Source organism: Prunus persica, chromosome G7 (assembly GCF_000346465.2).
Source record: "Prunus persica cultivar Lovell chromosome G7, Prunus_persica_NCBIv2, whole genome shotgun sequence".
Lineage (NCBI taxonomy): Eukaryota > Viridiplantae > Streptophyta > Magnoliopsida > Rosales > Rosaceae > Prunus > Prunus persica.
The window spans coordinates 9041810-9060152 of record NC_034015.1 but is presented as its reverse complement, the minus strand read 5'-3'; the positions used below and the strand labels follow the sequence as shown (position 1 = coordinate 9060152).

At 35.5% G+C, this 18343-nt stretch overlaps 3 protein-coding genes and 1 pseudogene across 3 annotated transcripts; 3 read left to right on the top strand and 1 right to left on the bottom strand.

Annotated features, from left to right (window-relative positions):
• LOC18770523 (uncharacterized protein At2g29880) lies at positions 1872-2561 on the top strand. The gene is made up of 2 exons (XM_020568946.1): positions 1872-2231; positions 2334-2561. Exons 1-2 carry the CDS (start codon positions 1872-1874, stop codon positions 2559-2561), a joined length of 588 nt encoding a protein of 195 aa, XP_020424535.1.
• LOC109950375 lies at positions 3207-4665 on the top strand (annotated as a pseudogene).
• LOC18770191 lies at positions 5815-9243 on the top strand. The gene is made up of 3 exons (XM_007203417.2): positions 5815-6002; positions 6748-6859; positions 8707-9243. The coding sequence occupies exons 2-3, from the start codon at positions 6829-6831 to the stop codon at positions 9099-9101; spliced, it is 426 nt and encodes a 141-aa protein (XP_007203479.1). The 5' UTR covers positions 5815-6002; positions 6748-6828; the 3' UTR covers positions 9102-9243.
• LOC18771839 (cytokinin dehydrogenase 1) lies at positions 9304-12138 on the bottom strand. The gene is made up of 5 exons (XM_007203096.2): positions 11245-12138; positions 10716-10843; positions 10360-10620; positions 9990-10252; positions 9304-9906 (listed from the first exon to the last, which is right to left on the bottom strand). Exons 1-5 carry the CDS (start codon positions 11906-11908, stop codon positions 9585-9587), a joined length of 1638 nt encoding a protein of 545 aa, XP_007203158.1. The 5' UTR covers positions 11909-12138; the 3' UTR covers positions 9304-9584.

The following is an 18343-nucleotide window of genomic DNA, read 5'->3' as shown; positions in this document are numbered from 1 at the left end:
TCCCTTCTACTTTACATTATAGGAGATCTTTTTACCGCCCATTATTAAAATCTAAACAAAAACCACCTCCCTAAAAGGGTCTCTTATAAAAACGAAGGTAGGCAAGGAAGCAACACACTCAATTCATCAATCAATCAAAACAAACAAACAACAAGAAAACAACCAAAAGCTCACTTGGATTCCAAGAGAAACCAGCTTTAGATCAGAATTCCAAAGTTCAGACTTAGAAAATAAGTCTTCTAAAACGAGATCTCTCTCGTTGCAAATTTGGTTCAGCAAAAGCTAAGGCAAGCAGAGTTTGAGTTTTCACAAACATGGAGACCTCAGCAAACTTATAAAGAGTCCTGCTCAAGCAGAACAACGCTCGTAGTGCAATCCCTAGCCTACCAGACCTTCGAGAATAGCCACTTCTGCCCCTTCAAACTGAAGAAGCTGCAGTTCTGCCCACTCAAATGCCTCACGAAGCATGAAGTAAACATAAAGGTCTGCCAAAATCGAATTTTGGTATCGATTTATAGCTCAACCTAGCATCTGAAGTCACGAAGTAGTACGGACCGACCCAGGTGCGTCTAGTCCAGCCCAAGCCAGAGCCTTCCATCCAAGCAGAAACGGGGTTCCGACCGTCTTTTAACCTTCCTAGCGTCGATATGCATATTTATTATTTTGTAAAAGGCAGTTCTGCCTAAAAAGCCCGACTTCTATCAAATTTTTATGGCCAGAACAGCCGTTTGATACTGAGATAAATTATGAAAGTCCTCACCAGTCTGAGGCAAGAAAAGAACTTACTTGGGAGATATTCCTCACCCAAATTCACAATCATCTGTTTTAGAAGTCAGTAACTTGGGGCGCAAGTTATCCACTCTAAAAAGAAGTCTGCTATGATTTACATTGTTAGCAGTGGCACGCTCACACACCAAAGAAAGCTGACTTGTCGACCAACCAATGGTCTCCAAGCCGGTGGGGAACTTCGCCCTTCCACCTCAGGAGTAAACACGAAAAGGGGTGAACAAATTGGCCTAACTGTTGAGTGCCTATCAAGTTTGAATGCAGAACCATTATAATGTAGTCATGTGATGAATGATCAGTTAGGTTGTTTTAGCAAATGTTTTGTCATTGGATAAGTACAAGTTTATCAGTTGATATTAGACTGGTGCTGGCTGTTTTATTAGTACGTCTAATTACCTCTTTATTACTCTGGTTATTAAACTGGTGTTGGCTGTCATGTAGAAAATGCTTAAATATGTTTTTCTTGGTTCCGCTTTTGTTGTTTGATTGCATATGTTGTCTCGTTGTTCTCTTATAATCCTAGTGGTGTAACGAAACAATAATCAAACTAGGATAGCTCTAAACTATTTTCATCATGTTTTCTTTAATACCGAAAGTTATAGGGAAACCACTTGATTTATTCTACAAATTGATATTTCTTTGATGATCCTCTCATTTACTGTTTCAATGACAGAGACTTCGGAGGCTCGTATTACTTGCTGGAGCTTGCTTATGATCATTTATCATTACAGTTTCTAAGTATAATTCATTACAAATTATTAATGGATTTTCCTTATGCTTTTGCTGGTTTTCTGATAGTCATATTTGTATGTTTCCTAGTTATTGCATATTTTGTGTTTCACTAAATAGAATTTCATGTCTCTTATACCGTTTGATAATTTCTTTGGCTTCTCATATTTATTGTGCTAACATCCTTATTTTTGTACCGAAGTTAGAAAGAAAATAGGGAACACTGGTGAAATTCTTTTTTTTTCTTTTCTTGTTTGGTATGATACGAATTCTTGTAAGAAATCTCATTTAAAAAATTGATTATCATGTGAAAATAACTAATAAATTGTTTTACATGTGTTATAGTACTAATTTAAATGGGGGATTCACAACATGAAAATAGCAAAAGAAAGGGCAAAGGTTCTGAGATCTATGAATCTAGGACTATGGACGATACCAATGAGTTGTTACACCTTTTAGTGGATGCTGTCAATAGTGGATTGCGTGATGCTAATGGGACACTTAGCAAGCAAAATGTAGAAAGAGTGATACTTCCTCGTCTTAATGCGAAAATTAGGTTTCCAAAAACTTACAATCATTACTTGAGCCGAATGAAGTGGTTTAAGAAGCAATCTAACAAGATGTCTACACTTATGCGTAACAACTCTGGCTTTGGGTGGGACCCAATTGCAGAGACGCTCACTCCTAGTGATGAAGCATGGAAAGATTACTTGAAGGTAAGTTTAGTTCATAATCTTTTAAATATATTAATAGCTTACTATTTTAGTTTAATATGTTATTTGCAATATATTAATAATGATTAATTTGTTCTTTGCTAGTCCCACCTAAGTCACAGTAAACTTCAGGAAAGTAGTCTAGTTGATTATGAGGATTTGAAGATTGTCGTTAGGGGTGGAACTGCTACTGGCAATGGCTCGATTGCATTAGGCATTGATGAGACCAATGCAAGAACTTATGGGGTTGAAGAAAATAAAGATTTAGGGATGAAAGACTTTCTAGACAATCTTTCGAGTCAGTTGGGACCAACAGTCAAGCCAAAGTTCTAGACAATCTTTCTATTGGCATTGAGACTATTTCTGCTAATTTTGAAAGAATATCTAACCTAACGGAGAAAAAGACAGAGATAGAGAACTCAATGAAATAGAGAAAAGAGAAAGATTGAGAAAGAATAATGTTTGAGAGGTTATAAAAGAGATACCAAATTTGGATGACAATACTCGTTACATGGAGGGTGATTTGTTTAATACTATAAGGCAAAGAATGACTTGTTCTTAAAGATGTCACCTGAAGAGCGCTCATCTTGGATAAACTTCCAGTTAGGATGATTTAGTATTTTGATAATCTTCGGTTTTGTTGAACTATATTTTTATTTGTGCTATTTTGGTTATACTTTGGTTGAATTATTTGGGTTATAATTTGGTTGAACTATTTGGGTTATAATTTGATTAAACTATTTTGGTTGTACTTTGGATTAGTATTTTGATTGTTTTGATTGAACTAATTGAATAATTTTGATGATATGTTCTTAACTTATTAATCTTTTTATTTTTTAAATACAATGTCATGGCATTGCCAGATTCATTATTTTAAAGGCTCCTTATCAATTGATGGTGTATTGGTACTATTTTCTTCTATTTATTGTTTTGTAGCCTCATATATTTTTATATATACATATAATGTCACAACCAAGCATGTATGAAGGTAATGACAGAGAGGAAGAAGAAATTGATGACACAGAAATAGGTGAAGATAAAATAGATGAAGAAGATATGGATGGCGAAGATATGGATGATGAAGAAATAGATGAAGAATTTTATGAAGCCATTTACATATTAGTGATGGCAATTTATGCAGTAATACATGTGCTAATTCAGTTTTTGATTATGATGTGTGGTGAACATATTCAACATCCACTAACTCAATGGCGAATTACTAGTGTTAGATATGACTATATACATCAAGCATTGAACGATGATCCTGCAATTTTCCGACAATTATATAGAATGTATCCAGACGTATTCTGGAAGTTATGCACTATTCTTAGAGCAAAAATACTTTTGGAAGATACAAGATTTATTTGGGTTGAAGAAATGCTTGCAGTGTTCCTATAGATCATCGGCCAAAATACTCGATATTGTGTAATTCGTAATACATTTGGTCAATCACAATTTGCCACTAGTGAAAATTTCCACAAGATTTTGAAGGCCTTGAATTTAATAGCATCTAATTTGGTCGCTAAACCAAGACCGACTGTGCCTGCTCAAAAAAGGGAAAGCATTTTACCCTTATTTCAAGGTATGTGATGACTACCTAATTATATTAATATTATAATTATAATTATAATTGTCATTATAATTATAATTATTTTTAATATTATGGTTATCATTACATATGAATTATTTGAGGATTGCATTGGAGCTATTGATGGTATACATATTCCGGCAATGGTGAGGGGACGCAATGTAAGCAGCTATCATAATCGTCATGGAAAGATATCACAAAATGTATTAGCAGCTTGTAACTTTGATTTGGAATTCATGTACGTTCTTAGCGGGTGGGAGTGTTCAGCACATGATTCAAAATTGCTAAATGATGCCTTATCAAGGAGAACGGACTTAAAGTGCCCCAAGGTAAGTACTTATTTTTTTAAATGATAAACATGTATATATATATATAAGTGGATTGTGGATTTCCTAATCGACGCCAACTTTTAGCTCTATTTCGAGGTGTGCGATATCATCTCCAAGATTTTACATGTCATGGTAAAATGAAAATGAATTGTTCAATCTTCGCCATGCATCCTTAAGAAATGTGATCGAGAGGATATTTGGTATTTTTAAATCGCGATTCACAATTTTTAAGTCAACGCCTCCATTTCCATTTAAGACACAAGCAGAGCTTGTGCTGTCATGTGTAGCACTACATGACTTTCTTCGCAAAGAGTATTGCTCTGATGAATTTCCAATTGAACCAATAAACGAATCTTCATCTTCAGTATTACCAGCTAATGAAAAGGATAATTTTGAACCTATTGTTCAAACCCAAGAGCAGCAACGAGAAGATGATAATGCATGGAGGGCTAGCATAGCTTTAGATATGTGGAGAAATTCTACTTAAGAGGACATGAAGCTACATCAAATTGGTTATTAAAAGATTGGGAAGATTGTGTTAGTTTTTACTTTTCTTTATCAAAATTATCATTTCTTTGTTATCTTTTTCATTGACTTGTAACTTTGAATGTTTGATTTTATTTATGGTTGTTGTCATTCACGGGTATGCACTATTGTAACTTTGAATGTTGTCATTCCTATTGTCATTTTTTAAAGGAAAAGAAAGTCTATCAAAGTCTTTAGTTTGGTTAATGAAAGAGCCCTCTACCGTTCCAAACCGAGGCCTCATTGTCTCATTGTCATATGGATTTAGGGTTTTATACGATTCAGTTCGGTTTTGACAAAAAAACATTATAAAATCGATTTGGTCCAGTTTGCTCATACGTTGGTTCATTTTACGATTTTTTGGTTTTGGACAAGAATTTTTAAATTTTTTTATATACAAAATTATTATTTTTTGAGCTTAAAAATTCACAAATGGCCTAATTTTATGCAAAGGGAGGTAATTAGACCTAGACAGGAGAGGTGATTTGAAGTTGTGTTTGGAGAAAAATTAGTTATGAACTTAGAAATTTAGCATTGGGCGTAAATATTTTATAAATTTTTTTTTTTAAAATACACACCCTGTCTGGTTCAGCTCAATTTGTTTTTCACTACAAGAATCAGAACAGAAGTTGGGTCAAATCAGTCTGATTTTTGGTGAACTTGGTCCATTTTTTTTGGTCAATTTAGTTTTTTTTGTCCAATTTGACTTGGTTTTTCAGTTTGAATGCCCACCCTTACATAATATCATGGTATTATATTATTTCTTCTCAACTTAGCTAGATTGATATTTGAGATCCAAATATGCATTTTTGCGTTTTAATGTGTTTGGAAAAAGTTTTAGGTGCTTGGGAGATGAAGAGCTTGAGGGGATTATGGACCAATAAACCCCCAATAAAATTACACCACAAATATATATATCGTCATTATCATACTGTACATGTAAATGGAAACTGAGATCTCTTCGAACTAAGTAAAGACAAATATCAATAAAGCAAAGACTACTTCTCAGTACTTTCCCAATATCTCTCTGCCGGAAGTGCCCCACCAATCATTTCCCGCCAGCATTGCAGAAATGCAATATCAAGATTGTCAAGGACTGAAGAACGTGTCTTGCAAGTTAGACGACACGTTGAACTCCTAGTTCTGACTGACGCGGACCAACCGCAATTTTTCTTTTAAAATCAAATCAATATCAAGCAGACACTCGATAAGTCGATAAACCCTCTCATCTCCTCAGTTTTGGAACAAGAAGAAGAAGGTGGCCCAAAAAACAGAGCAAGAAGCAGGGCTCCTCTCTTTCTCCCTCTTGAGTTTTTCTCCCATCGGTTCCAGGTACGCAGCTCTGTTACTTTTCCTAAAACTGATTGCCACAAACACACATAAATATGAACACAAGAGAAAAAAGAAAAAAAAATATGACCAAAACAGTCACATTATTATTGCCATGACCCATGAAATGAAAGATGTCCATCTCCCATGAAGCCCATAAACCAAAGTTGAATTTTGTTTAGGGTTACATGAACAGATTATTGCGTCCTTTTGGGCATCTTTGTCTAAGCTCTTGAAGAATGTTCCTTTGACTGGGTAGGAGTTCTGTATTGAATGTGGTCTGTTTGTTGTCTGCTTTAAGTTGGCGTGGGCTTGCTGGACTGCTTGCTCATCTCCCTGTTATATTTCTGTTTTTTTTTTCCCAGCAGAACTCTTGTTTCCTATATATAAAAAAACGAAACCACTTTTTTTTTTTCTTTCTAATTTTTCTTGCTGTAAAAAACATACTAAATCATGCTTTATGGGTATTGATTCTGTCTATTACACTTCTATTATATTCTGTGTATCCATGTCTATGTGTGTAATTATTTTCCCTACATCTTCTGATGGTTGACATCAATGTATGCCAGCCGATAGTAAATTGTTATCTTAGATTACACAACGGTGAACTTATTTGCTTCAAGATGAATATCCTCTTATGCAATGCCTTCTTGCATAAGAAATTACCTCATTTAATGAGGCTCATTATAATGCCATAGTGTAATGCATATTGTGCGTTAGAATCTTCCAGTAACCAGTCTGTTATTAGGTTTGTTTGGAAGAAAATTCGAAGCGTCTTATAGTGAACTGAGAATTACAAAAGAAGAAGAATTGCAGGATTTGATCCATCATGGAGTCCAAGCAGGATGAAGTTTTCCACGGTACTTGCTTACTTGTTGTATATATGTCAAGCTTTCCTCAAACCTTTTTTTTATTTTTCTTGCAAGCATTAAAACTAATTATGGTTAGTTTGTTGAGCTTGCAGTGTAATATGACGGATTTCAAAATTAGATTTGTGTACAACTGTGTGCCAACTTTTTTGTTGATGGCTCCTTATCTGGATAAAGCTTTTTATAGTGATTGACAAGGAGTTAGGAAGAGATGGATTTCATAATCAAAGAATTTATGATTAGTAGATAATTAATGTTCCTCTCTAAAATGGTAAGCTGGCTTGCGATATATTCTGTCGTTTTCACACTTAAGTGTTGTGTATCCCCTTCAGAGGGCCTACTTTGTGCTTACATTATTGCTCGAGCGTTCAAGGATGTATTAGGTGGATACACAACACTTATGATAGGATAGGACATTCTTTCTGTATGATAGGACATTCACCAAAGATGATACTCAATTGTTTGCTGAAAAAAGTGAAATTTACTCTTTTAAAGGGTCAATTTCATCAAGAAAAGACCACATGCCATTAAAAGTAAAATTGGCTTCCAACTTATTTGCTTGAAATATAGACTGGCCAATTGCATATTTAATTTTGACGCTTTTGACCCTACTTAGAATTGGAAGTACTCTTGCTTTGCATCCTGAAGATGTTCATCTACGGTAAATAAAGCAGAGTGTAACAATGAAGTAGTATTAAGTGCACAGTTCTGTTTAAGTTGCTAACATCTGTGAAATTCGACAAACTTCTCAATCTGGAGTAACATTAGAGGAACTGAAATGATAGTATGGCTGTCCTAAACTTTTGGTTCTAGTTTAAATAACATCCATGGAACTAATTACTAAAAAAATTTGAAATAAGGTTATGGCATTATGTATTAAAGCTGAAGCTAAAACATTACTCAAATTTTCATCATCCTTAGATCTGTCCTAGATTCTCGGTCATATCAAGTTGGCTGCGTTGAAGTCTTTTCGTCCATTTTGTTGTTGTTGTTCTATTATATGCATTATTTCCTATTAAATCTAGGTTGAAATCTTTCTTTATTACTTCTTCCATAATCCATAGTAATTTTGGTTGGCCATTTTCACTTGAATTAGGCTTTCGTTGATTAAAGGTGCATTTGGTGGTCTAAGTTGATCATTTCCATACCACCTAAACTGGTTTCTCTTTCTTATCACTAGTAGATTGTTTCTCTAGTACACTGATTGTTATTAGAGCTACTCTTATCTGCCATGTTATCATTCTCATCTCCGTTCTATGGACGCTTTGGTTTTGCTTTTTCTTTAATGCACAATATTTTGCTCCATATATAAACAATAGCTTTGCACCGGTAATGGTTGTAAAACTTCTCTCTTAAACTATTTTGTATGCTTATATCATATAGGGTGCCGCCAAGTTGTTTCCATTTTGTCCATACAGTGACAGTTCCAGTTCCACTTATTACATTGTCATCTGTTTCTCTCATATTTTGACTCACCGATTCTAGTATTGAAAATGATATGTTTAGGCGTTGCTGTACTCCTGAATTGTTACTAAACTGTTATCGTTTTTGTCTTTATTGAATTTCATTCCATATATGCTATTTTAATTCTACTAGGTTGTTAAAGAATTTGATTCTGAGACATTTCTCCATGTTTAAAGTTTTCCAATAAGTGTCTTTAGAACTGCCCATCTAAACTATGTCATCAGTAACATATGTTAACCTCACTGCCGGTTATATTATGTTATTGGAAATAGTGTGATTGATATAATTTTTTCCTATTCCACATCTTTATTATGTATCTAGATTCGTGAACATGCTAGTTTATTTGCCAAATTGAGGTTTGAGTTTTTAACCAGATAAGGATGAACAGAAGACAAGAAACAAAGTATCTGCGTCCAATATCTCTAAGGTTGATGGGAAAGATGTGTTGAAACCGTTCTCTAGTTTCCCAGATAATAAAGTGCGAGCTAATGTGACTGATTGGAAACATGGAGAAAATATTGCACATGATGCATCTTCTGCAGATATAGATGCCTCTGCTGAAGTGAACATGGAGGCATCAATAACAGCTGAGGATGTCATGCGGGCTGGAGGCTTCGGTGCTAGGGATGATATAAGTAGTTTTCTTCCTGTTGCAAGTGACTCTACTGACTTTGAAGCTGCAATACGTGACGCTAGAGGCTATGAAGAACCACAGGGGGATATCTGCAGACCAGGTCTTGGCTGGAAAGAAGCTAGAGAAACAAAATAACTGTGTCGTTGCTACAAGCCACCATATATGTAAGTTTGTTGCACTTAAGATTTTGCTAGTTTTTGCTTGTAGTACTAAAGGATCAATGTATGCAGACAATGGTATCATAAATTTGGCTGTATGTCAATTTCAGGTTTTCATCTTTTTATTTTGTAAATTCTCTGATATTTTCTTGGAAGGGACATGAGACTCTTTGTCAAAATAACCACGAAACTAAAATGGGCTTCATAATATATGCAAGGGACACCCTTTACTGGAATACAGTCACTAAATCTATTTACAACATGCGCTGGTTTTGTATTTGATGCTTATAAGTTTGAACGCAATTTATCAGACAACCCAAAGGGACCCTATTTTGCTTACTATGCAACTGGAAATCCAAGGACATGTTAATTTAATTGCCATGACTTTACTGTAGTTTTGGGGATTATTGGCTCTGGATATGTGAGGCACTTCCTGTGTGGCTCTTTTAAATTGCCAGTGTCATAAGATGGGTATTGCCTTCTGGAAGATCCTCTGCCCGGGGGCAAGGATTGCCAAAGGGTCATAAGAAGACTTCCTCTGTATGAAAGCTTGCCATCGAGGGCCGAAATGAGCTTTCCACTCTTGTTGGGTTCTGTAATAGGGTAGATATTGCTTGATACCAAGCTGGGCTCTATCACAATACTCCAGAATTCTTGTGTTTTGTGTTAAAATTTGATCTAGGCCATCTGTTCCTGTGGAAGATGGCACTGCAGAGGATAGGAATGCCACTAAGTAGAAGACATCTTCATCTGGGGTAACCAAAGATGTGTTGTTGTTCCACCTGTAACACAATAAAGGAATTAAGGTTGAGAATATGGAAAATTTGAGACTTTTAAAGGAGTCATAAAATTGTAGAGTAGTTACTTGGTTTTGTTGACAGGGTACATAAGGATAGGACCATTGATATTGTCTGTGAGAATGTTGCCAAAGATCTCATCAGCAAAGTCATGTATCTTGCTTTTAGGGATGAGAAGGTTCATCCACGGGTGGGGAACTTCCCATAATCCTTTCGTTCGGAGTTTTATCTCGGACAAATGCACTCTATCTAGGAATTCGACATAGGAAACTTCAGACAGGAAGAGGGTGGATGGGATGTAATGCAAAAGTAACAGTAAGCTTTCAGTTCTCTGCATACACAAAGGTTTGCAATGAGGACTTTACCAAGTGATGAATATTGTATTTTCTGTCATCGAAGAAATAAGGAGGATATTTTTCATTTCCTTGAAAGTCTCACCTGATCCATGACATCAGTTTCATTGGGGTTAAAGTATTTGGCCATTTCTAGGCAGTAGAGTGTTCTTCCATCTGAATTGAATTTGCTGGCTTGCATTGGATCTTTAGGATTGAAGGAAGATCTCCAGTTATTAAGAAGACCTGTTCTATTAATTATGACAAATCCTTCAATATAGTCAAATGAATTTTCAGATGATATGAGAAACTCTTGGTCCTTGGTAAATGATGAGAAGTCTGAATACAACACTCTGATCCATTTCACCTGTCAAAATAAATAAACTATGTATTATAAATTTAGAATATATGTACTCTTGGATTGTAATGTACCTTCTTTCGAAATGAAGTGTATTTTTTTACCATCTTTGGTGCTGGTTCAAGAGAAATTCTGGCCTGTGTGATGATGCCAAACTGTCCAAGCCCTCCAAGGACACCATAAAAAAGGTCTGGACTTTTGTTCTCTGAACAGGTAATTACTTCTCCTTGTCCTGCAACACAACTTCAAAATTTATATTACTGACGCCTTTTTGTCGCATAGCTAATTGAAATTGTTTCAAATGAGTAAAGATTATATAAAATCAACATATTTTATGATGTATGAAGGAGTATTTTAGTGCCAGAAGAAAAAGCAAAGGCCAACCGGGCCAAACCCAGTGGAAAGAGTCTTGACTTGCAGACTAGTGGTCTCGGGTTCAAATCTCCATGGCACTTTCTCAGTATGTGTGAGAAAAACCCCCTCCCCCAATATCTTTTGTATGAATTTTTTTTTTACTTAAAAAAAGAGTAGGTAGATCACCAAAATACCCTTGTCTTTTTCTGATATGATGAGTGCTATGTGTTTTTGTAGTTCCTCTGCAATTTGAAGCAACTCTGTACTGTGTGAACATACCTGTGACAACCTCCAGCTGGTAGACGTTATTGATTTGTGGCCCGTGCCGGAAAGCCTGACCGCTGATCCCGGCGTATGATAAAGTCCCGCCGACGGTGAGGTGAAGGTAATCAGTCCAAGATTTTGGTGACAACCCATATTTAAGAGTCTCATGCAGAATATTTATCCACAGCTCACCACCTGAAACATCCACATAAGGCTGCTCTCCAATGTGAACCTGCATTTGTTGTGCCTTGAGTGACTCCATGTTGATGACCAGACCTCCATGGGTTTGAGCTTGACCTTGAAGAGAGTGGCCATGGCCTCTGGCAGCAACTGTAAGCTCTGAAGCAGAACCCAGTTCAAATATAAGTTTTATTGTGGAGGAGATATCAGAAACTGATTTTGGATGCAGGACTGCTAATGGGAGGGATTGAAATGTGTTGCCAAAGTCCTTTGCTGCATGATGGTTGTTTTTAAAAGTAAAGTAACCATCTAGGCTTAGTGTCTCCAAAGCTGAAGTAAGATTAAGAGAGTTAGCTGAACTTGTTGGTGTGGCAAGGAGTTGATTGGAAGGAAGGTTGGTTGTTCTATCTGGTATGCAGCCCAAGAATAATAAGATGAAGAAAAGTTTGAGGTAGAGAATGTTGTTTTGGTTGTGGAAGCCGTACATAGGCGAACCCATGTAGAAAGTGTTTTGAGGATTTTCTCAGAGAGAGAGGGAGAGAGAGAGAGAGAGAGAGAGAGGCAAAGCAAAAGGAGAGGTGTAGAGGAGTCTAAGAAAAATGAGAGGTAGAGACGAGAATTTAAAGGGGAGGTTTTAGGCGGCATAGTCAAAACACAAACTCAACAATAACTTTGTACCATAGAGACTATTGCCAGTTTTTATTTCGTGTGTGTTACGATCTTCTTTTTCTTATTTTGAGTTCCAAATTTCAGTAGACGAATTTCACAAAGAAAGCGAAAGTGATGGGCTGATTTTCGAAATACCAAGATATGCCAAAATCAACCAATAATCAACACAATGTTGAGGAAATATAAATTAAATATGACAACACCCTGGGTATTGTACCAAACACCTTTCCTCTTTTCTTGTCCAATTTCACATATCTTTGTGTACTTTCCTTGGGTTATAAACACATCTTCAATACAAATTCGTGCTCAATGGGAAAACTAAATCATTACAATAAATCTTTACTCTACTAAGAAAAAGGATGAACTTGTCGGTTTAACAATTACAACCACGGTCATGGTAAGTAGAAATCCGCGATGTAGAAAAACCCCTACCGCTGATCAAAACCTGTTAGTTTTACCAATGAGGCTATTACCACTTCAAGTAAAAATTGTACACCAGGACCTAAAATAGCACTATAAAAGGGCATTGTCCATGGAGGATACCTTGATTTAAATGTCATTATTATTATTATTAACTCGTTGTAAGTACATATCATGATATCACTGCATAAATGTACCAGTTTTATACATATGAATGAATACAAGTTTGTCAGGCGACACGTATGCCACAGGAATCAATTTTTCCTGATCGGAGAGCGATCCGCGGGAAGCCCCCACACAGTTTGCTGCATGCTGCTTCAGCTTAGTGTCAGGGGACTCGGATAGAAAGTGGGGTCCCACTGTAGCGTTTATCTTTCAGAAAGTGCATGTATTGTGGTTTTGGCTGTTTTCTCCATTGTGTCCTCTCTTTCATAATCTCGTGAGAAAGTTCAAACCAAACCAAACCAAATCAAACCAAATCAAACCAAATCTTGTTTTTAACATCTTGAGAGAGAATTGTATTATGTATGCATGGGATGGACCATCTCCACGGGTGTGTCTGTAATTAATCGCCTCGATGTGTGTGTGAGAAAAATACGTGAAAGATATTTCCAAGGTACGGATTTTATCCGGGACCTCTCTCAATAAAGTGAAGAGAAATGTCAAGTGCATGAATCTATCATTAAGTTAGAAAAGTTGTGCAATTAATTATATAAGATGTTAAGCCTCTCCATCCATTACTAATGATAATGTACTGATAATATATGTAATTGATATTAGTTTGATTGTTATTATGATTAATTTTTAGAAGGGAGAAAAATGGGCACTTATCAGTCTTGATTTCAGGCTTTGAGCTTGACAAATTTGAAACACATGTAGCCATGACTATGACATGGACTCATGTGGGTCCTGTTACATGTGATTTTCACGAGGGGTCAAGAAGAAGTTGTCTGTTGGAATTGACTTTGGCACTGCAAGGACCAATAGACGTCATGTATACATGTTGCACGAAAATCTAATGGGAACATAACATCCTAGCAAAAAATACTTTCTCATTTCTTAAGAAGACCAAGACCCATTTAAAGCCACTAGGAATAAGATGCTGGCTTAATTTCATCCTCAAGGAGGTGTGAACCTAGAATGTTCTTCCTCAAGGAGGTGTGAACTAGAATGTTCTTCCTCAAGGAGGTGTGAAAATGTTCTTGCGGAGAGTCTTATAAGCAAACAATTTTGTTGATATTTTATGAACTTAGAATATAACATGTGGTGAACTAATAACATCACGTGACAGTTTGACGATCACCCTGAAAAATTAGTTGATATTTGTGGACTCAAATTGTGTTCCAATCCATGTGCCCATTTGAATAATTGTTTTCCAAATGATTCTACGTTTTTAAAATAATATTTGTAATGGCACTATCTCAGGAAAGCTATGTAGATTTATTGGTCATAGAAGTATTCAAGTATCATTATGTTGGTGGCATGTAGGGGCCTGGGATGCTTTGGGCTGTGTGTGCTGAAGGAATGGAAAGTGGGCATTGGGGATGACGAGTACGACAGTTTGAATGGAGGGGACACTACAAAAGGCATCAACTAACAACTGATTGGCGTCATAGATCCCAGCACTATGACATCCCTAATATTATTCCCCAATATTATTATATTTACTCTACTATTCAAGGGGATTGTTTGATTCGTTATTTATCTTGAAATTTATAATTTATTGTTGAAAATCTTTGAACACAGTAAACATAATTAATTTTAATACTTGACTTGGTGCGTACAATTTCTTGAATTGTTCATGTTTGTTAGCTTCCTTTCAATGATCATTTCTACACAAAGTCGATCATCAGCATCACAAATCAATGAGACATTTGGTATTTTAATCAAATTGACTGTTTGTCTATTTTTTCAATTTTAAATGTTCATTTTTGGAAAATTTGCATAAATACTACTTGAACTTTTAATTTTTAATTTTAATCACATAGACTTTATAAAGTGTTGTAATCTGCCACCTACGTCGTTTTGGTTAAGTTTACGGGTATTTTTATCAATTATTTATAATTAAAAATAATTGTTTTAAAAAATGGGAAAAAAAAAAGAATTTACAAAATTTGAATTCTAACTTTTGATGTTAAATTTTTTGGCGAGAGAGAGAAATTGCAGGATGCTAAATTTTTTTATGTTATATTTTTTATTCTAAATTTTTTGAATTTGATGGATGCAAAACTTTCATTGGAATGAGGGATATGCCTTTGCATAATTATTGCAAGCCATGAAATGCAGTGCAGGAATGCAACAAGATCAATTGGAGCATTGAAATTTGGTATTACGTGGAAGAAAGAAAGATGGGGTAGAGAGAAGAGAGAGAGATACGGAGGTCAGTTTTTTTTTTTTTTTTTTTTAAACATTATTTTTTATCTATAGTGAATTGACGAAAAAAATTTTAAACGTAAAGGAAATTTTAATGGAGTTAGACGTAAGTGGTGAATTGCAACACTTTACGTATTTCAGGTATTTAAAAATTAAAATTAAAAGTTCATGTGATAATGATGTGCTTGCCTAAAAGTTCACGTGACATTTATGTGTTTTTTTTTTGAATTTGAAGAGTTAGATGATTTATTAATTTCCAATTTAGTTGATTTTTGTTGTTGTAAACGAATGAGATTATATGAGATCATGAAATTACATTGTAAAGTCTAAAAAAGTGATTTGTGTTGTATTAAGCTACACATGGTGCATATTTGAATGATTCATGTCGACAAAGGTAACCTTATGGTCCCAAGGAGGTAGAGATTAGCCCTAACCCTAGCTAGATTCGATGAGAGCACATATAAGCCAACCGATATGGACAGTCAATTGTCATGGAGGGCCCTATCCTCTTTGCAAGTTAGCTCTAAATAATAATTTATTGCATAAATATCTTTTAAAGTGCGAATTTGTAATGAAATTTATTATATCTTAGCTAAGATTATGAGGTTTGATAAGAAATTGTGACTAAGTTTTGAATCAAGAAATAATAGCCATCATCTCCCCATCCAATTGGGTTTACTGAACAACAATTTAGTAAAGGAAAGTGAGAAAAGCCAATCGAGGGCATGCCTTAGGGTCAATTGGCTCTTAAAACATTTCGTGTACGTTGGAATATTTACAAAGATATAAAATGGGTCAATGCATCGATTCAACATAAAGTCATGTCACCACAATGAGGTATCAAACAAAACATAAATATATATTATTGTCGTATTCACGTGAGTCGAACTTAAAATATATTACAACTAAGTGGAAAAAAGCTTTAAAAATTGAAAGTGCTAAGCTCACATGCACCACCACAAATAAGAAGAGAATGCTCGGTCCACAAATTAGGCGATGTGTTTAGTTCAGTCATCTCAACCATCTTAAATGGACCCACATGAGGTAATCTTGGCTCATAATCCGATCAAAAAATCTTGGCTCTCATAGGAAAAACTAGGGAAAGTGAAAAGATATATAAGAAAAGCATGTGATGTGAGGAAAGGGAATGTCTCCCTAGTCCCACGCACATAGCCCTAGTATACTACATACAGAAAGAGGAGTTTTTCCCAGCCAAGAGTTTCCAAAAAATATAAGTGACAGTAGAAGTTGCTCGAGAACCATCACCTTCCTACTCCCTCAGTAGGATATGGCAAAGAGAGAGAGTTCGTAAAAACCCTAGGCTGCTGCATTCTAATTTTTCTTTATGTTTAATCTAGTGAACTTATAAATGTCTAAGACAACACTTACTTCTGGCTGTGTATTTAAACCTATTTTTTCAAAGTGTAAATAATTCAAGGGAGACTAGCTAGCTTGTCTAAAGTTCTTGTCATTTCTTTCTTTCTTTTTCTTTGCTTTCTGTAAAGATCGGTTTCTTTTTTTTCTTTACTTTCATCTGCTTTTCTTGTCGGGCAAACGTCTTATAATGCTCAATGGAGAGCTTGTTACTCAGAAGCAGAACTCTAAAATTATAGATAACAAAACCAATAGCGATCGACTTGTGACATTGTCCCAATTATTGGGGTCAGTGGTGTATAATTTAGTATTTTTTGGTAGAATGTGTGTTGTTTACTTGTGCCGGCCTATAAGAGTCGAATTTTATACTGAGCTTTTTGGTGTGTAATTAAGGACGAGGACCATACCTAATAGATAAAGTTATCCTTTGCCCCCAAAAACCACCTTTTGTAAAATTAGGTATCAATAGTCCTATACTTGGTGCTTGTTAGGATAAACACAGATAAGATAATTGCAATTGCAAGTTATAAGTATGAAAAATATCTATAATTGCTTGTTGGAAGTTGGAACTTTGGTTTCATATATATTCTTTAGTCCTCAATTTGTAAACGAAAAGGATAGCAAAGACAAGGCTTGTAGCTGAAGTGGTTAAGAGCATTTACCCCTTCATCGAGGATCATAATTTCGATTTCCCCTAAAAACCCTAACTTTTGAGAGAGTCTTTCAGTGCTGTTTCACCTCACCGAGGGGGAGGGCCCTCCCCTTCTCCCCTCTATTGACTAACCTTTCAAGGTTCCTCTTAGAGCACTTGGCTTCACCCATTTTGTTGGGTCTGAAGCTCTCTCCTTCTTAAGAGTTGGTGACTTGATTGAGTTTTCTTGCTTGGATCTAAGGCTTCATGCCTCCATTCAGCCCTAAAATAAAGTCTTCAACGAAAAATTATAAAAAATAATCAAACTATAATTAAAATTTTGTGATCATCAAATTACTAATTATCAATAACTAAGGAAAAAAATAATATAAAAAATATAGGAAAAAAAAATCAGAAAATTTGAGAGAGAGAGAGAGAGAGAGTTCAGTGGTTGAAGGCTGAAGCTTGAAAAAACAATTAAGATATAGGCCGCTAGAAAAATAATTGCATACAAAGTTATATGTTGGAGGTCTCTTATATTGAGCAAAATGAAAATTGGTATTAAAAAGGAATAGAAAAATCAAGAGGGAGAAGCCAAGGCAATCGATACCAATATAATAAACTCACATTAATAAAATAATATTTATATGGGGCCATCTTTCCTTATTTTGTATTGAAAGACAAATAAAAAGTGAATATTAATATTATTAAATTAATACTATTACTAAACTACAACAACATATTAATGTAATTAATATTTAATGTGGGGCTCCTTCAAAGTGGGGCCCTGTGCGGTGGCTCACCTTGCTCATGCCAAACCACGGCCCTTCCTCCATTCTTGCTAGTGTTGTCCCTTGGCTGTTTTCTTGTAGGTGTATCAGTGATTTCGAATCTGGTGGTGATGTAGTTACTCGGTTGATGTCAGCTATCACTCAGTCTCTCTCTCCCCTCTCGATCTGGCTTCATCTCTTGGTTACATCGGCTAATCCGAAAAGCAATTTCTCGTGAACATCTTGGAAGATGTGTATAGCTACGACACAACTATAGCTCGGGTGCTTGCACCGCCTCCTTCCTTCATGTTTCATGGTTCTGGTTCTTCAGGCTTTGGGCTGTTTTGAGAGTTACCCGATTATGGTGGCAGATATGTGGTGGTTATGTTTTTCTGCTGTCTGTTGATGTTTTTTTTTTTTTTTTCAATTGGGTGTTATGCTAGTTTAGTACAACTAGTTTTGTCAAATTTAATTTTGTTCATCTGGTGCTATCATCATTTGGGATAGTCTTGTTGTCCATTACTGGCAGAGCTAGGATTTCACATTAGAGGGGGCCTTTCACAAAAAAATTTAAAAATAATTTGAATAGGAGTCCTCAAGCGCTAAACGGGTTAATAAGTTAATAATATTATTTCATACTGATTAATAATTTATCCATTTATTACAATCATAATTGTCCTGAATTTCATATTTTAAC